Raw genomic sequence first — 19,568 nt, 5'->3', positions numbered from 1 at the left:
TTAAAGAGCATCTTAAAGAAGGAAAGGGATGTTGAGGGGAAGAGAGATTTAGGGACTTGACAGCAACGGCTGCCAATGGTGGAGAGATAAAAATCAAGGGGATGCACAAGAGGCTAGAATTGGAGGAACGTAAAGATCTCTGAGAGTTGTAGGACTGGAAGATTATTTCACAACAATTATTTGAAGTAAGGATTTGTTTTGCCTTTTATTCAGTGGTTGGTCTGCCAGTCCTCATGAGCAACGAATGCACCTTAACACCATACCCTTCCTGCTTCCAAGAGCAGGTATACATAGCCTTTGGAGATGCCCTGAATAATAAATTAACCATTAACCAGCAAAATGAGATAGGATTACGACTGAAGCTGGAAGTTCCGCACTATCCCAGTAACTGATGAGAAAAATCCAAACCTAGCTGCCTAGCTGTACCCATAAGGGTGTGCGTGGCACTGACCAGACCGAATATCAGTTCACAAAAAGTGGCGAAAATGTCTGACTTGCTGGCATTTAAGAGAGTTTGCAGCAGGTAGCATTGATATATTCAAGGGCAGCTTGATGCATGCCGGAAGGGGACAGAGTGGGAATAGGTAGTTTGATTGGGTGGAGGCTCATATGAAGAATATGGGCTCGCAATGTCTAATTGTGCTAAATGTTCTGTCTTCTGTACATTCCATGAGCAGGGGAGAAAATTGGAGGGAAGAGAATTGGGACAAGAAGAAATAAAATGCTTTATTTTGAGGAAGATGCCAGTCCACTTTTTCAAAATTGTTAAGAAGGCCAGCAAATGCATCTCAAAGCTCCTACTCATATGATCACAGAGTAGAGCAGAAGGATTCCATCGTGTTGACTAACCTCTCATGCGTGAGGCCAAATGTGGGCAGTGGGCAGGATTGGGATGTAAGATCATGTGGGAATCCTTTGTCTTTGCTTCCCAATAAAGTTTCACTGTCAGGGTGTCAGACACAAATTGCAAAAACCTCATGTTAAACATCATTAGACCTGACACAAACCCAATTCTGTACTGTTTTGGACTGAGGTGATGATTTGTAGACACACATTTGGGTACGTTTTGAACACTGTGCACCAATTCATGCAAATACTGGCACTCACAGGTTCCGCAGTAGTTAATGGACTGGTAGAAAGTCAAATAAAGTTCCTTGTTTTTCTTAAATGATGTATTGTGTTGGGTCAGATTTTCTTGTTGACAGTAATTCTCTTGGGGTTCCTCAAAAAAATTAGGAAAACTTTATTTCAGCCATTTCCCAGTGTTCAGTTTGAGCTTGGAGACATCTGGTTATTTCATTTCCCAACTGGAAAGAGTTGGGGTTGACTCCTGCCTTGATGGCAATGTTGGTTAATTTCAAATCCAGCTACAAGGGAAATAGGACTTGGCTAATGGTTTGTCCAAAAAAACTCTTGATGTACAAAAATGTAAGCGTGAAACAGGATCATTGAGTACCGCAGGATGAACAATGTGTTTTTAGTTAAATTGCATGAACAGAAAATATCAAGAGAAGTACACTAGTTCAATGTAAACAAAAGACGAAACCTGTTTTTTTTATATGATTGTGTGAGGTAATGGTTGCTTAATGTAATATAGTTTGGTTTGCTAATTGCTAAAAGCACACAAGTTACTCTGTTGCATTAACCCTTTGGCCTCACTTATTTTCATCTTAACTAAATACCTATTATGTACCATAACAGCACCTCAGGATGCAGTTGTTAATGGCTGCCAGACGCACCTTCCGAGCAGCTTTCAGAATGCCCAACTAGAATTGACAGTTTTCATTTGGCAATGTCCCTACTACTAGGCAAACTGGGATGCACTAATTCAGCATGGATTATTGGGCCTGGAATTTTCATGGTCTTTATAGCTCAGTTTTGGAGGGGGCATTGGAAGTCAATTCTGTCTGTCCACCACTCTGCTTGTGCTAAAAAGAAGGGAAATGTATTTTTAATTAAAAAAATCATATTGGTTGCCTGAGATCTCAGTGGCGGCATTTCAGCTTGAAACAGATGGAAGCTTTATTCAAATATTTAAACACTGCCCTTTCCCAGTCATAGGACCCTGAATTGTTATTCACATACCACTGGACAGAACAAGTGCTACACACATTCTCCCCAGTGGAACCTGACACAGAGCAACCTAACTAGCTGCAACAATGGTGGAAGAACCTCTGTGCCATGATTTTTTGTGGGGTTTTGAAGAACGTAAATGTTCCTTTGACCCTATAGAAATACTGCCACCCATTGCCAGCTGCTGTGCAGTGCTCATACTTCCCTTCCAATGTTTAACTTCCAGCTTGATTAGAATCTCATCTACTACCTTAAATATTCACTCCCTTCACCACTCCCATATCGTGGCTGCAGTGCATTCCATCTACAAGATGCACTGCAGCAACTCTCAAAGGCTTCTTCAACACCACCTCTACCACTTAGAAGAACAAGGGTAGCAGACCTCACCGCCAAGTTCGCCTTCAAGTCAAACACCATCCTGACTTGGAAACATATTATTATTTCTTCACGGTCACTGGAACTGCCTCCCTATCAGCACTGTGGGTGTACTTAGACCACAAAACTGCAGTGGCTCAAGAAGGTGGCTCGCCACCACCTGCTCAAGGGCAATTAGAGATGGGCAATAAATGCTGGTCTTGCCAGCGATGCTCACATCCCATGAATGAATAAATGTTAAAAAAAAGCTTAGATGCACAATGTATCCATCAATGTTTCCTTCCAACAACCCTCCCCAATCAGGAAATTGCACTATAATTGAAATTCAGCCCCATTGTGTGTATTCTCAAGTACCTCTTCCATGTCACAGTTAACCAAACAACTCTGTCAACATCTCTTTCCCTTTTAAACATTGCAAATGGGAAAATATAAGCACAGTCACCAGATGAGTACACTGCCTAAGGTTGTGTTTGTCTGAATATATCTAAAACCCCTTAAATATTTCCTGAGTTGCTTGTGCCTGTGGGATTAAATGTTCTGTGTGCAAATAGGCAATGGACAGTAAAATTGCTCACATTCCTAGTCTCTGTAGCAATGCTTTAATCAGTCATTCCAGAACAAAATGAAGCAAAGGTTGCCTGGCCAATTTGAGGAGCTACAAAACTTGGAATCCTATTTCACCCCTCTCTGAAATCAAAGGAATGTAAAGACTGTTAGCACAGTATTATCAAGTAAGGTTCAACACTAGCTCAGTTGGTAAATGCAATGCTCAGCTGCAAAGTGCCAGATTCCATGCCTACTTATTGTTAATTGCCCTTAGCCAAGGCATTGGCAATTAACATCAATGTAAGTGAGGTTTCAAAAGGCTTCTGTTACTGATTGCAGGTGTTGTACTTTACCAGAGTCCACTTTTTCTATGTCATTCTTTAGCTTGTGTAGTTAATTGTTTGTACACAGAAATATTTTACCCAGACCTTTTGTTGATTTCTGTCCAACCTTCATGTGTCCCAACCACCTTAGAACTCCAGAAACTCCATGGAACACTTGCAATCCTTGAAAAGCAGAGTGATTGTTACCCAATGATCTTTGTTGGAAAGTGTGTGTGTGTGTGTGACTGTCAAATGAGGAGAGGTTCATTCTCAGCTCCGATGCCTCATAGCCTGTCAACACTGACTAGGTTCACAATGAAAGAGTAGCTATTTCAGTGAGGGACTGGAGGGGATCCTTTCCCCCTTTGACCTTTTTGCTCATCGACAATCTTGGTATAATAAGGGGACTGCGATAATATCTGATGCTGCAACAGTTACCTTCTGGAACCTTCTCCAGTTAAAGGAATAAAGACAACAACAATGGAACGCAAATGAGGCGCATGGTCCCCTATTGGGGACTCAAGAGATTTAAAGCATCTGCTCTGAGCTGGCTTCCAATATAATGAGCAGATTGGCAGCATAACAGGGGAAGTAGTTTCATTAACTGGTGAAAAACGAATGCTGCTTCTTTTCCTGATTTTTATTGGCTTGGGGCAAGACAAAGAGTCGGAAGAGACACTGGATAAAATAGAGGTTCATTGATGAGTCTACTGGCTCTTATTACCCATCTTTAATGATAGCAATAATTTCAAAATAAACCCATGGCAAAAAGCAAACTACTTTTCTTTTTAAGCTTGTGTAGTCCCCCACATTTTAACTTGGAATTCAGTGGTACAATATGGGTGTTTGGCACATTCATATCATGCTCAGTTGCTATGTAGCAAATAGCCAACAGAACAATGATGTACACTGGAGTATCTTCTTAGCCCCTGTAATTACTAATACCAAATGGCTGTAACTGCCAAAAGGGACACCTTTTCATGGGCGGTTTTACTCCACACATGCCATTGTGACTCCTTCTCCTTAAATCACACCAGTGCCTGCCCAGTTATTACTCCATTCTACATGGATTTCACCAACACCAGCTAGTAACCTCTGTCAGTGCCTGATGGCGAGATGTCATGACCTTTTCATTCCTGCCCTGAGTGATATGTTAAAGGTCACTCCTGGGCACCTTGACTCACCACATTGGAAACAGGTCCACAACCCAATGCCATAATGGCGACAACAGCACAAGCAGCAGCCTGAAAACATGCAACACCACACCATGGTTTACCAGACACAGCTCAGAACACTTTCTTGCCATTCCCTCGGAGGGACATTTGAAAGAAATGAAACACTGTTTCCTACCTGTCAATGATGACGGGATCTGAAGGAGTTTCGTTTCTATTGCCACAGCTCTTCTTTTCACAGCAGCGGCTGGAAGGAAAAAGAGAAAAACCATCAGGCAAACAGTGCAAATCAATGCTGCTACAAGGAAAGAATGGCCTTAAGGGCCCACAATGGGTAGATTGGAGCATTAATCCCACTGTTGTATGACATTTTCATGCTGCGTAACATACCCTTACATAGTATATGTATGTATAATACTTACATAGTATTTACAACACAGAAACAGGCTAACAGCTCCATGCCAGTGACAATACTCCCACACTGTGTTCATTGTGCAAACATCCAGTGCCAGAACTAGAGATTCCATTTTGCCAAATTGGGCTGCATCTGGAGAGATGGATATGGGAATAGGACGGGAGAGTGGAAATTGAAGTCAAAGATCAGCCATAATCTTATTGAATGGTGCAGCAGGCTCAAGGGACTATATGGCCTACAACTGCTTCGAATTCTTCTGTCCTTATGAGAAAATTTTGAGTTGTCTAACACTCGATTGCTTACTGGTGGAGGGATCACATTTACAGCTCTGTGTGACTTCGTAAGTAAGAGCATCATCTCAACATAAACCGTACTAGAAGATCTCATGTTGATTGTCCAGACTGCTATAATCTGGGCTTCGACTTCTGCAATGGGTGTGAAAAAATAGCGAGCTCTATTCCTATCCACTATCGAATGATCTCTGTTAAAGAATGACAGTTCAGTTGATTGTATCAGCCTTACCATTACCTGTCTGAGATCAGCCAATTCAACACACACACTACATGGTACCCAGATCTTTCACAGCCCACATAGCTCACCTACCCACTGAAGCTTTTTTCTGAGCTTTTGAACGTTCCCAAAGAAAATTATTTTCTATTAATAGAACCAGAGACTCACCGACAAACAAAATCACCATGCATCATTATTAATCTATCTTTTTCCACAGCTTGGTAATGTTGGAAAGTAGCAGCCATGCTTTAATGAAATAATTAACTCAAGATAAATCACATATTTTGCCGGATCAGTACAGGGTGGAAAATATACTCTGAACGTGTTCTTTTTCTTCAAATATGTATGCAATGTTTATTTAATATCAAATGAATGTAAACATTAAATTAATGATACTGGGAACTGGCAGTGGTGTGAAAATCCTGCAGTCCTGGATCTACATTTATAAGAGTTGGGCCCACAGCTGAGATCCATTTAAATTCCTCGCCCGCATAATCTTTGTGGTGCACTTCACTCATGTCACAGTGACAATTTGAACCACAGAATTTTCAAGCACTTTAACCTTCTGTACACGAACTTTTTTTCCTGAGAATCAAGCAAATGATCATCCAGATAAAGATTCTGTCTGGCAAAATGGTTAACAATTAGGGTTTACTGGAGGGGGTTGTCACGCCTGCTTCTGTTTTTGCTGAATTGTTTCCCTTTTTTAGTGAATTTTGTACTTTCGAGATAAGGGATGTTGCTGTTGGGCAATGGAACACTTTCTATTTCAAGCACCCATTGTCAGCAGCAGCCAATCTCAAAACATGGGTGAGATACAGAATAAAGCTCCCTCCACATTGTCCCACCTGACCCGGGTTCGAATTCCACCATGACATGGAATTCGAATTCAATAAAAATCTGGAATTAAAATTCTGATGATGACCATGAAACCATTGCCCATTGTCATAAAAACCCACCTGGTTCACTAATGTCCTTTAGGGAAGGAAATCTGCTGTCCTTACCTGGTCTGGCCGACATGTGACTCCAGATCCACAGCAATGTGGTTGACTCAAATACTCTCTGAACAAGGGTAGTTAGGGATGGCAATAAATGCTGGCCTAGCCAGTGATGCCCACATCCCATGAATGAATAAAAAAAAACACTCCCAAGACAGGTACAGCACGGGATTAGGTAGAGAGTAAAGTCCAACTTTGCCCCAAAAGTATGACTCAGCTCCAGCCTTAGAAGACTGCACCTTATTCATCTGTTTGTTAATTTTCAAATTGTCTCATGAACCACCTTGAGGGTTGAATGAGACAGGCAGTTAGGCCATATCCACAGAGAACCGTAGTGAGGCTTCCAAAACTCATCTCACAGAGGATGCTCAGAGAAATTGGACCAAGGAAATCTTTTTATAAAATAGAACTTAAGAAAACACTTCTGTATTGTTCCTAATTCAGACCAGGATATCTGGCAGTTTTACTGCTTTCCCTACATTTCTCCTGATGCTGATTTTAGTATTTTCTTTTGGGAGTAATTTGAATGTCAAGAAATATATAATAGTACCCCAATGATGTCAAATGCTGACGTGTATTTGTCTTCTTTTTCTCCCTTACAAATGAGAACAGAAAATTTTCTCTATTTTGCTTTCATGTCAGTCACTTTTTGTCAGAGATACCCATCCCCAACTTGTGCCTTGCCCAATACCCAGTCTCAGGAATACTGCAACAGAGAGGACTGCCCACGATTCTTCCACACAATAATTTTGGTTATACATCTGTAGGCAATTGCCAAGTAGAGACTAGGCCTTACCGCACAGGACAACAAAAACGTAGGACAAATGCTTCTGTTAAGTAATAGTTCTATTTTAATCAGGCCCATTGCGCTTGCGGTACAGAGACTGAGATAATCCAGCCTCCTAGTACTACAACAACAACTTACATTTGTATAATATCTTTAATACTGTAAAATGTCCCAAGGTCACACTTCAGGTGTGAGAAACAAGATTTGACACCCAGCCATGTAATGAGATATCAGAACAGATGACCCAAAGCTCGATCAAAGAGTTCTGTTTTAAGGAATGTCTTAGAGGAGGAAAGACAGTTGACGAGAAAGAGAGGTTTAGGGAGGAAATTCCAGAGCTTAGGGCCAAGCCAGCTGAAGGCATGGCCACCAGTGGTGGAGTGATTAAAATCAGGGACATGCAAGATGCCAGAACTGTTAGTGCCCAGATCTATCAGGGGATTGCAGGGATGACGAAGTACTCTTCTCCTGCCTTATTTTCTGGAAAAGCAAATTAAGTAGTAGGAACAGCATTGAATCCCAGTTCGGGCAACATTTCTTTTTCAGGCAGGTCATGAATTGAGTCCAAATTGTTTGTGTGGAACATAAATACCAGCATTGATCAGTAAAGCTGAACTGCCTGTTTCTGTGCTGCAACTTCTGCTGAGCTTCATCAATGAATTGCAGTAGTCTCAAATAGTCTTTGGGCTGTATGGTGGACACCATTGATTTTAACATGTCACAAACAATTCAGCTTCCTCGGGATTGTCAGTTGTACATTGTGAGATCTGTGGCTCCTCTGTGCCAACTGTTGACCCAACTCTGACAGCACAAAGGATACGTGGTCAAACAAGGCAATTTACTCTCACAGTGAAGGTAAGACAATCCAAACCCCTAAATAACTTATAAAAAGAATTGCTGTATTAAGCAAACCTAATGATTAATTATTGCAATGAAGGAACTGCCATGAGGATCATGTGAATGGAAGTTTCCAGTGAAGCCCGTATTTGTGTTTGGAACTTCTGCCAAATTTCCTCTCCCCATCCATCCCTCCACGGAACTGGTGAAGAAATTTTTGCATAATCATCAACTTTCTCTTGTCCTCTGCTAACATTCACTGGGCGTCATAGTGCTAGGGCCCTCCAGTCTCTCATCCTTTTCGAAGCTATTTAGGGTTTGTTTAGCTAGACAAAGACTCGCATTGAGTGAAAGTCAGTGTTGGCAAGCTGTCCTATCTGTTAGCACATCACAGCCCCAGGCCAAAGATTATCTCAATGGAGTTCTGAGAATAAACCCTTTTTTTATGCTGAGAAAAGCGAGGTGAAGGACCAAAGCCCACAGTGTTGGATACCTGAGAGGGTCTAACGACTAAGGGAGATAAAAGTTTAAATGAAGAGGTAGTAATTCGGTGAAGTTGAGCTTTGATTTTACAAACCTGTAGATTGCAGGTGGTAGGAAAGACTGAGGGAGGAGAGGAGTTAGACAGTTTTGAAAAAAAAAGAGTAAGCAACTTCACAATGACACTTAATTTCAATCAGTAAGGATACTGGGAGGGGGATGGGTTCGTGGGTGAGTACATTTTTGTATGAAAGACTGCCACTTGTAACATCTGGAACATAAGAGGAGGCCATTTAGCCCTGCAACCTTGTTCTGCTATTCACTGAGGTCATGGCTGATCTGTGATCTAACTCGATATATCCGCAAAATAAAAACAGAATTACCTGGAAAAACTCAGCAAGTCTGGCAGCATCGGCGGAGAAGAAATCAGTCAACGTTTCGAGCCCTCATGGCCCTTCAGCAGAACTGAAGCATAGTTTCAACAAGGGAGAAATATAAATTGGTTTAAGGTGGGTGGGGGGGAAGAGACACATTGAGGGTGTGGTGTGAGCAGATAATCAAAAGATGTCAGAGACAAAAGGGTCAAAGAGGTGTTGAAGGTGGTGGTCTTTGTCTGAGAAAAGTGCTAATTAAGAATGCAAGACAGGATATTCAAAGTACAGCTCTAGTGGGGGTGGGGTGGAAAGACTAAAGGTTTTAGTTTTAGATTTAAAAATAATGGAAATAGGTGGGGAAAGAAGAATCTATATAAATTATTGAAAAAAAAGGCGGGTGGGGGGGGGAAAGAAACGGGGTGGGGATGGGGGGAGGGGGAGTTTAAGATCTAAAGTTGTTGAATTCAATATTCAGCCCAGAAGGCTGTAAAGTGCCTAGTCGGAAGATGAGGTGCTGTTCCTCCAGTTTGCGTTGGGCTTCACTGGAACAATGCAGCAAGCCAAGGACAGACATGTGGGCAAGAGAACAGGGTGGAGTGTTAAAATGGCAAGCGACAGGGAGGTTTGGGTCTTTCTTGCGGACAGACCTCAGGTGTTCCGCAAAACGGTCGCCCAGTTTGCGTTTGGTCTCTCCAATGTAGAGGAGACCGCATTGGGAGCAACGAATGCAGTAGACTAAGTTAGGGGAAATGCAAGTGAAATGCTGCTTCACTTGAAAGGAGTGTTTGGGCCCTTGGACGGTGAGGAGAGAGGAAGTGAAGGGGCAGGTGTTGCATCTTCTGCGTGGGCATGGGGAGGTGCCATAAGTGGGGGTTGAGGAGTAGGGGGTGATGGAGGAGTGGACCAGGGTGTCCCGGAGGGAACGATCCCTACGGAATGCTGTCAAGGGGGGTGAAGGGAAGATGTGTTTGGTGGTGGCATCATGCTGGAGTTGGCGGAAATGGCGGAGGATGATTCTTTGAATGCGGAGGCTGGTGGGGTGATAAGTGAGGACAAGGGGGACCCTATCATGTTTCTGGGAAGGAGGAGAAGGCGTGAGGGAGGATGCGCGGGATATGGGCCGGACACGGTTGAGGGCCCTGTCAACGACCGTGGATGGAAAACCTCGGTTAAGGAAGAAGGAGGACATGTCCGAGGAGCTGTTTTTGAAGGTAGCGTCATCAGAACATATGCGACGGAGGCGAATCCGCATTTGTCCCATATCCCTCAATACATAAAAATCGATCCGTTTCAGATTTAATAATAACAATTGATCTAGTTTCAATTGATGTTCATGGAAGAGAGTTCCAAAATTCTATCACCCTTTGTGTGCAGGAGTATCCTAACTTTACTCCAAGGTGAGGCCCATAGAATTCTGGGTAGTTCTCAGTAGTTCTGGGGGTTGGGGTACAATCCAGCTGTGTGCTGGTTTCCATAATACTGATGGTGTGCAATCCAAACCTTCATATTGTTCTTAGTACTGACAACTCACAGCCCCCTCCCCCAATGAGAGTTGTGCTAATTTGCACCATCTGTTGGGCATGAAGCTGGAGAGAGAAAGTAGCACAGCTATGTGAGTAAGGACACATCTGCGCCTCCTTCCTCAGTTGATCAGTGCTGTGTGGTTAGACAGCTGAAAGCCTTGTCCCTCCTCAGCTGAAATTTAAATTTTAACCCTCTATTTCCGCTAGCACTAGACAGTCTTTGTTGCGTTATTCTTGTGCTTTCACTGCACCTTATTATTCCAGAAATTTGACTGACAGATTTCCTTAAAGAGATGAGCAAACTTTCTGGCTCCCCAGCTGGTTCAGTCAGTCAGGGTCCTGGGTTCCCTTGCTAGTCTGTGCACTCACTGCGCTACTGTCAGTCAGGATAGCAGTTGGTGGCAGTGAGGATTATAGTTTAATGCAGCAATCCTGATAAGGAGAGGGGGGAAATCTCCTTGGGATTCTGCTCCTAATCATGCTCTCATGATCCCTGCCAGTGAGCATGGGCAATTGTAACTAGAAGCCATGGTCAACCTTGGTTATGAACGCCACAGTCAAATAGTGCACTGACCATCACTGTCCAGTCTTACACCTAAAGAAATGTCACTTAGTTGAGGGCCTGGAGAGCAAACAAGTCACTAGCCAGCGATATTTGCTGAAAATTGCACATGGAAACAACAGCAGTAGTGACCGCAACAATAACAACTTGGACTCATCAAGTGTCTTTAATGTGGGAAAATTGTCTAATGATGAATGATTGAATAGATTGTGGCTATATTCTCTGGAGTTTTGAAGAATAAGAGGTGATCCCATTGAAACTTATAAGATTATTGTAAGAAAATTATAAGATTCTCAGGGAGCTTGGAAGAGTAGATGCTTCGAGGCTGTTTCCTTTGGCTGGAGGGTCTAGAACCAGAAGTTATAGTCTCAGGATAAGGGGCGGATCATTTAGGACTGAGCTTAGGTAGAAATTTCTTCGCATTGATTGTTGTGAATCTTTGGAATTCTCTACCTCAGAGAGCTGTGGGTGCTCAGTTTCTGAGTATATTTAAAGCTGAGTTAGTTAAGCTTTTGGACTCCAGGGGAATCAAGGGAAATGGAAATTGGGTGGGAAAGTGGACTTGAGGTCAGGATCATATTGACTGACTTAAGGGCAGGCTCAAGGGGCCGCATGGCCTCCTTCTGCTCTTATTTCTTGTTTTATGTTCTTATAAAATTCTCCCTAAAGCCCTCCATGGGAATGTAATCAAACAATGGTTGCTGAGCGAAGGACATACTGAGATAGGATGACCAGGGGTGAGTTTTAAGGAGGGTCTTAAGGAGAAGGGCTTTAGCAGAGGGCTTTTGGAAAGGAATTCCAGAGATTGACAACACAGCTGCCAATGAGAAAAGAAATACCTTTCTATAGGGCCTTTCATGACCTAGGGACATCCTAAAATGTTTTACAGCCAATGAAATACTTTTGAAGTGTCATTGTTATAATGCATTGGACACAGCAGCCAATTTGCACACAGCAAACTCCCTCAAAGAACAATGTGACAATGTCCAGATCATTTGTTTTTCAGTGATGTTGACTGGGGGATGAACAATAGCCAGGACACTGGGGACAACTCCTCTGTTCTTCTTCAAAGTATTGCCATGGGATCAATTATGTCCACAGGAAAGAGCAAATGGGGCCAGATGATGTTTAACGTCCCATTCTAGAGGTGGCACCTCAGATAGTACAGCACTCTCTTAGTGATGAGTGAGTTATCCACTGAGCAAAGGTTGACACAGTGACCACTGGTCTGATAGGATGAAGGCAATGGGTAACTGCACAAAGGCCCAGAGCTGGAGGAAGGGAGAGATGAGAGGTGAGCATGGCAGAGATTACACAGATGTGAAGGCACAAGGCTACAAGGGATTTCATGGATATGGGACACCTGATAAGGTTGTATTAGCTATTCTTAGCTGAGTCAGCAGTAAGGTGCTATACAGGCCTCAGGACTTTAAACTAAGGTGGGGAAAACATTAGCTAGGATTTCTACAGCCTATTGCATGAACCTTGCTGGAAAGTCTGTCGGTGTGCATCCTGGATGAGGACTGAACTGAGCTTGGCTGTTACTCCCCACAGGTGAATCGCTGAGTTAAAAACTTAAAAATGCTGAAAATACACAGTCGATCCATCAAAAAACAAGAGACTGACTCCTATTTTGAGTACACCCATTCACTTTTCACTGTCAGATGCTGGCTGATCTGCCATGTATTTCAGATTTTCTGTACATTAGCAATGAGCCCTTGCTCTTACTGGAGCTAAACCCACAGTAAGAGAAAATCCAGTTAAAGAGACATTGCACTCAATCAAGTGAATGGTGAAACAAGTTCATTGTAAAAAGTGCCTGTTTTCACATTACAGAAATATCTCTGCTGTAAAATACAATTATTTATTTTTGTCTATTCAACTGCCTAACTGTCATGGAGGCACTAACTTCTGCTGATATGCATATTCCCTGTGCACCTTCAGCCTGCCAATACCTCCCCCAGGCGGCCATTCTTCCTCTCTGAGCCTCAACAGCAATGAATAGGTTATTTGACTCTGAAGGGAGTCACAGAGTGACGTGATCCTGTCCTCACTTGTTGTCCAGACACATGCAACGACCAGCAGAAGTCACAGGAATGGGGACAAGATTGGCACAGAATTATAGACTGAAAGAGCACTGCAGGAGGCTATTCAGCCCATTGTACCTATGCTGGCTCTTTGATAGTGTTATCCAATCAATCCCATCCCCCTGCTCTTTCCACAAGCTTGTAAATACTTTCCCTTCAAGTCTTTTGCCAAGATTTTGCAGTCCTGCTTGCAGTGAGAATGATAGCAAGCGGGACCAGAGAATCCCAGTCTTTATCCGATTGTCTTTTGAATATTACGATTGAATCTGGCTCTACAGCCCTTTCAGACAATGCATTCTAGATCAACCTGCAGTGTTTCCTTACATTGCCTCTGTGTCCCTTGGCTGTTGACACTTCTGCTATTGAAAAGAGTTTCTCTTTATTTATTCATTTAAAATATAAAAAACTGCCATGGCAGATCTCAAGCTTGCTTGGTCTCTTGTTCTTCCCACATTTTTTTTTCTTTCATGGCAATGCCAGCATTTGTTGCCCATCCATAATTGCCCTTGAACTGAGTGGCTTACAACACCATTTCAGAGGGCAGTTAAGTGTCAACCACTTTAATGAGGATCTGGAGTGACATGTAGGCCATACCAGGGAAGGATGGTAGATTTTCTTTCTTAAAGGACATTTATGAACCAGATGGGTTTTTACAACAATCAACAATGGTTTCATGGTCATCATAGCTGAGACTAGCTTTTCAATTCCAGATTATTAATTGAATTTAAACTCTGCCAGCTGTCATGGTGGGATTTGAACCTATTTCTCCAGATCATTAGCATGTGCTTCTAGATTATTAGTCCAGTGACATTACCACTACACCAGTTCAGTTTGTCTATGGCAAACTGAAACAGGATCTCTGACTAATCTATTTAATTTCACTCATTCCAGAGCACTGAGGATAATGGCAATGCCCAGTGTGCTGTCCCCGAGTTGAAGGCAGCTGAGACTGTACAAACCAGCCGTCATATATGGAAGCTTGCTGTTCTGTGCCACAGCTGGCCATGCATTTACAGAGAAAGAGTGTTTTGTGGTCCAGTGTTATCACATCGTGCCAGAAACACAGGTAAAATTGCCAAGGTGCGGCATTCAGATGAGCAGCTGGAAATAGTGAAGCTAAAGCATTGTTAGCTATTTTACTCTCCCCTTAAACCTTGTTTTTCTGTTTTTCCTCTTCTCTTTCTATGTTAATTTCATGTCATTCTTTTGTTTATCTACATTTGCTTCTGGATGTTTGCAAGTGTTTATAATATGCCCTATAGTTTGAATAGATGACTTTTCACTCTCATTCTGAATGCTGGGATAGCATAACCTCCATAGTGAGGGCAGTAGGAGGGGAAGTTTGTAATCTGAGATTCCCACAGAGTGAGGCAATGCTGCAAGACCTTGGTTTAACATAGGCCTCAAAGTACTGTTGATCTCTGGAGTCTTCCAGCCAGATAGGTTGCTGATTGCCTATGCACGTAATTTGCAAGGCATTAACAGTTTTTAATTTAAAATGTCAACATGCATTCCTACTCAAAATATTTTTGGGAAAAAAATTGTTGGCTTTGCAATAAAGAATATTCCTAGATTTGTGAAATGAAATGTGCATACAGTCATGTATTTCACTGACAGCAAGGTCAGAGCGGACCTTCTCTGGGTTGTTTTACTGTGTGACTTGGGGAGAGACTACATCAGCACATGGACAATACTTTGGTTTACCGCTGACTTCTGTTGAGGAACGACTGACTGTGCGACATTATCTTACTTTGAACCAAAGAATGTGCAAATGGTGCCAAAATTCAGTCAGTGGGTTGGGGAGAGTGGCCAGGGATGCAAAGTTGCATAGCTACCCCTGAAAGATGAGGGTCTTGGGTGGTTATCATGTGTGATTGCCAGGCCTCCTCCGGTATAACCACAAAAGCCTTGGCAGTAGCTCCAAACCTGATGTGACAGTAGGTGAACAAAGCAGGCTGCAAGCAGCAACTTGAAATTGGATAGTGCTTTTTAACTGTTGCACAATCACTGAGCAGGAATTCTGAGAAGAGCTGGGGAGGTTATGGTCAAAGTTATATGGTCAAAGATTTTGAGGAGGCTTTGGAAGTGTGGTTAATTGTTTGAGAATGAAAGTAAGCAGGGTTTAGTGGCTGAATCATCTGTAACAAATGGTGGAATAGAGGGGAGGGAGGAGCACACTAGAGCAGAGTAAAAACAGAGGTGATGAACCCATTCCTAGGTAGGCTGGAAGGATGTGGAGAGATTTGTAAACATGGATGGGGTTTTTGAAATCAATATGTTTGAGGGAAAAAAACAAGACAAAGGATGTTTCATAAATAATGAAAATACATTATTTAGTTATATATCCTTTTGAGAATACAAGAATGTTGTCTTGCTTTGTACTATTTTCAAACTTCGTAATTCTCAGAATTTCAGAATCTTTACAAAATTCTTTTTGCAGATGTTAATGGCAGAGGTTCAAAGGTCACACAGTTGAAAGGTTACCAGCAATGTGCGAAGCTCATTAGAGAAGACAGAAGAGACAAAGGAGCAAAGTCTTGGAAAAGGGGCAATTGTCAGTTGGACAAGGGGAACTAGAGTTACATTACCCTCTAATTCCCAACTCCAAATCCTATGCTCCTCATATTCTCTCCTCCCTCTCATACTAACATCTGCTCACGCCTCTGATCTATCTGCTCCTTTCTTCCTCCCACAATCCTGAATGCCAAAAGTTGGTCTGAAACTGAAGGTGAATTTTTGGCCCTGATTTTCCACACATACAGTAATTCTACACTTGACCTTTTTTTTGTTTGTTTTGCCTGTGCTGATTGAGTGTGTGAATTTCAGAAATTAAACAAGTCATCCCCCTTGTTATCGTCTGGGTAAATGCATCACTGAGCCATACACACCAGCAAGATCCCATTTCTCATTTCTGGTATGTGTCAAATTACATGAGCTGAGAGAGCAGCAGTTGAGAGGCAATAACTGGTCTCAGCCAGGAAATGGAAACATCAGAGAGTTTGTTGGTTACAAAGATTTTTGGTGGGAAGCACACGATCGGGTTTGCAATGCCCTAGCTTTTAGCAAGCTCTCCTGAAAGCGGCAATTCCTCTTCCGAGGGGCAGCTTGGGACATCAGAGATTTGAATTTCCTACCACTGTTCGCTTACCCTTGGTCACTGCTACAGAGAACCATACAGCTGGAATGCATGAGGGAGGGGGCTGAAGACTCAGGAATCAGGATGGGAAATAGGGGAGGGTGAAATCAGGGGTAAGGGAGTGGTGGGGGGGTTGTGAAATTGAGACAGGAGTGGAGGAACGGGGATGCTGCAGCCTGGGGAATAGGCAATCGGGGGAGGGCAGGAGACTGGGGAATTGGAGGATTAGTTGGTGTGGAGATTGAGGAACGGGAGATCAGGAGGAGAGATCACGAGGGAATAGTGGCTCAGAGGATGAGAGGAGTTTGGGGACAGAAAGATTGAGGAATGCAGCTCAGTAGATGATTGGATGAGGGAGAGAAAGGCACTGGTGAGTACAGGTTGTGGCTCAAGCTGGGGAGGGAAGAGAATGGGTGGGGACCAGCATTTCCTCCACAGCCGGGAACAGCAGCAGTACCATGGTGAGCGGGAAAATGACTGGCAGAACAGCAGCTAGCAAAGGGATGAGTGAAACTTCGGGATCTTACTGTGCATAAATAGAGAACAATAATTTTCACTGGTGGGTGAATGGCAAACAATGAGATGAAGCCTGAAGATTCGCATTGGAAGAACTGAGGAGGAAAGGGCAAGGAATGTTCCTGAACTGCAGCTATTAGTCTGTGAAACCATTCACCATATCTGGCTATTGAAGTAGAGACTAAAACCGAATTTAGAAAGGAAAGGGATAAATATTTGCAAAGAAACGATCTGAAAAGATCTGAAAGGAATGGGGTTCCAAGAGTGTGAGAGCACTGGGGGTCAAATGTCCTCCACTATAGTGTATTTTCTATTGTTCTTTGGAAACTCTTCTTTATCGACATTGACCCTGGAATGATTTAGAAATATTGTTGCTGAGCCATGTTTAGGATGATGTGCTTGGTGAGATGTGCCCATTGTGCGATCTATCGGTTTGGTCCAGTTCACACTGAACTGGTTGGTTTTGTTGTGTGAAGTCCAAATTCAGAGCAGCTCTGAAAGAGGCTCTGAGTTCAGAGTCATCACCATCACACAGAACTAGACAGGGAAAGAGATTGGGTCTGTTAAAGTGGCTTAGACTGGTGGAGCATCACTGCAACTTGTACATTGTAGAGAGGTTCTGGCTGGATAATAACAGATTATAGGATTACTACTAGTTATAGGAAGGCTGTTGGGCTATTACACCTATTATTTACTACCAGTGACATATAGACAATCAGTGAATTGCTTTGCTGTTGGTTATGCATGGAATCTGTGAGTGTTACTTCTAGTTATCAATGCAATTTCAGCATTATTATTAATTACTGGTGGAATCAAGGTTCCTCCCAACATCTTGTTTCCCCTTTTGTGAATTGCACTCCAACCTCAGTTTCCGTTCTTCTCCTTCAAATCCTCCATTCTCTGCCTTCACTTTCTCCTCTCCTCCACCTTCACTTTTGCCTATTCCACACCCTCCCTTTCCTCTTGTCTGCATTCTGGTTCCCCTCTTCCTCGCCTTCAGTTTCCCTTCTTTACTGCCTTCACTTTCCTCCCCTCCTTCCAACATTACCCCTCCTCCCTCCATTCCTCTCTTCCTCAACTTCAGATTCCTCTATTCCCGATCTGTTTCTCCTCTTCCCTGTGCTCGATTCCACTCTTCCCACCCCCCGCCTTCCCCTCTTCCCCACCCTCATTTCCTGTTCTTCCCCAACTTCCGCTTTCACCTCTTCTGTGCCCTCCATTTCCTCTCTTGTCCACGTTTATTTTTCTCCTTCCCTCCCATGTTGCCCCTCTCCCCTGCCTTCCATTTACCTTCTTCCTCACCTTCACTTTCCTCCCTCCCTCCATTTCCCATCTTCCCCAACCTCAGATTGCTCTCGACCCAACCTTCCATTTCCCTTCTTCTCCGTGCTACAGACCCCGCCTCTCCCCAACCTTCAATTTCTCTTCTTTCCCCTCGACTCCACTCTTCCCAACTTCTGTGTTGCATTCTTCTGCATCCTTGGTTTCCCCGCCTCCTCACCCTCCATTTTCCCCTTTCCCACCCTCCATTTTCCCCTCTTTCCTGCTCTCCAGTTTCTCCTCTACCCTGCCCTCAGTTCCTCTGGTTCCCCACCCTCAGTTTCCCATCTTCCCCTCTTTTATATCCACCTGAGGGGGCAGAAGTGGCCTCGATTGAACGCCTCATTCCAAGGAAGGTACCTTTGACAATGCAACACTCTGTCAGAACTGAATTGAAGCATCAGCCTTGCTTCGATATTCAAATTCTGGAGTGGGGTTTGAACCCATGACCTTCTGATTAAGCAGAGGTGAATATGTAGCCACTAAGCCACAGCTGACACTTTGAACTCAATTTTCACTAATTTGTAGAACTTTACCCAAGTCTGTTTCAAACTTTGGTGGCTCTAGTCTGGCAGGAGAGAAAAATTGTGTGGAAGACAAATTTAAAGTTGTAAAGGTGTGTTACAAAGAAGGGAACAAAAGTTTAGTAAGCTTCTGCAGAGCATTAAAGTGGATCTCCAAACCATCAGGTTCGCTTGTTATGACCAGATGGGCAGGAGATTCAGAAGTGGCAGGCCAAGATGTGGAGAAGGGAACTGCAGTTGCCAGCATGAGTCTGTAGACAAGAGATGGTGTTGTATAGCACCAGGTTTCTGTTTGATGACTGCTGAGGTTAATCATAAGATTGTAAAAAATAGGAGCAATAGGCCATTTGGCTTATCAAGTCTGCTCTGCCATGCAACCAGATCATGGCTGATCTGATTGTGGCCTTTATTCTGCTTTCCTGCCTGTCCCCTATAACCTTTGCCTCCCTTGTTGATCTAAAATCTGTCTAACTCAGCCTCCACTGCTCTCAATGGAGGGGAATTCCAAAGACGAACAACCTTCTGAAGAAGAAATTCCTCCTCATTTCCCAATTAGGGAGACCAAAACAAAACTGCATTGTACTCCAGGTATGGTCTGACCAATGTCCTGTACAATTGTAGCAAGACTACCCTACTTTTATACTCCATCCCCTTTGCAATAAAGGCCAACATTCCAGTTGCCTTCCTAATTATTTGCTGCACCTGTCGGCTAACTTTTTGTGATTCATATACAAGGACACCCACATCCCTCTGTGGCAAAATTCAGCAATCTCTCACAATTTAAACAACATTCTGTTTTTCGGTTCTTCCTGCATTTTCCCACATTATACTTCATCTACCAATTTTTTGCCCACTCACTTAACCTATTCTATATCTCTCATCACAACTTGTTATCCTACATATCTTTGTATTATTAGAAACTTTATCTACAATACAGTCAGTCCCTTCATTCAAGTCATAAAAATAGTGGCACTGTATTCATTACAGTTTGCCAACTTGAAAATGATCGA

At 43.0% G+C, this 19,568-nt stretch overlaps 1 protein-coding gene across 3 annotated transcripts in view; it reads right to left on the bottom strand.

Moving 5' to 3' along the window:
- Positions 1–19,568, bottom strand: part of LOC144694851 (transcription factor COE2) — a 257,043-nt gene that overhangs the window by 224,796 nt on the left and 12,679 nt on the right. For all 3 annotated transcript variants that reach the window (XM_078565496.1, XM_078565497.1, XM_078565498.1), the window contains exon 6: positions 4,668–4,736. In XM_078565496.1, coding sequence (XP_078421622.1) covers positions 4,668–4,736 — 69 coding nt within the window. The remainder of the gene's footprint in view (positions 1–4,667; positions 4,737–19,568) is intronic.

The sequence above is a fragment of the Cetorhinus maximus genome, chromosome 20 (assembly GCF_964194155.1).
Source record: "Cetorhinus maximus chromosome 20, sCetMax3.hap1.1, whole genome shotgun sequence".
Classification (NCBI taxonomy): domain Eukaryota; kingdom Metazoa; phylum Chordata; class Chondrichthyes; order Lamniformes; family Cetorhinidae; genus Cetorhinus; species Cetorhinus maximus.
This window is presented reverse-complemented; position numbering and strand designations above follow the sequence as displayed.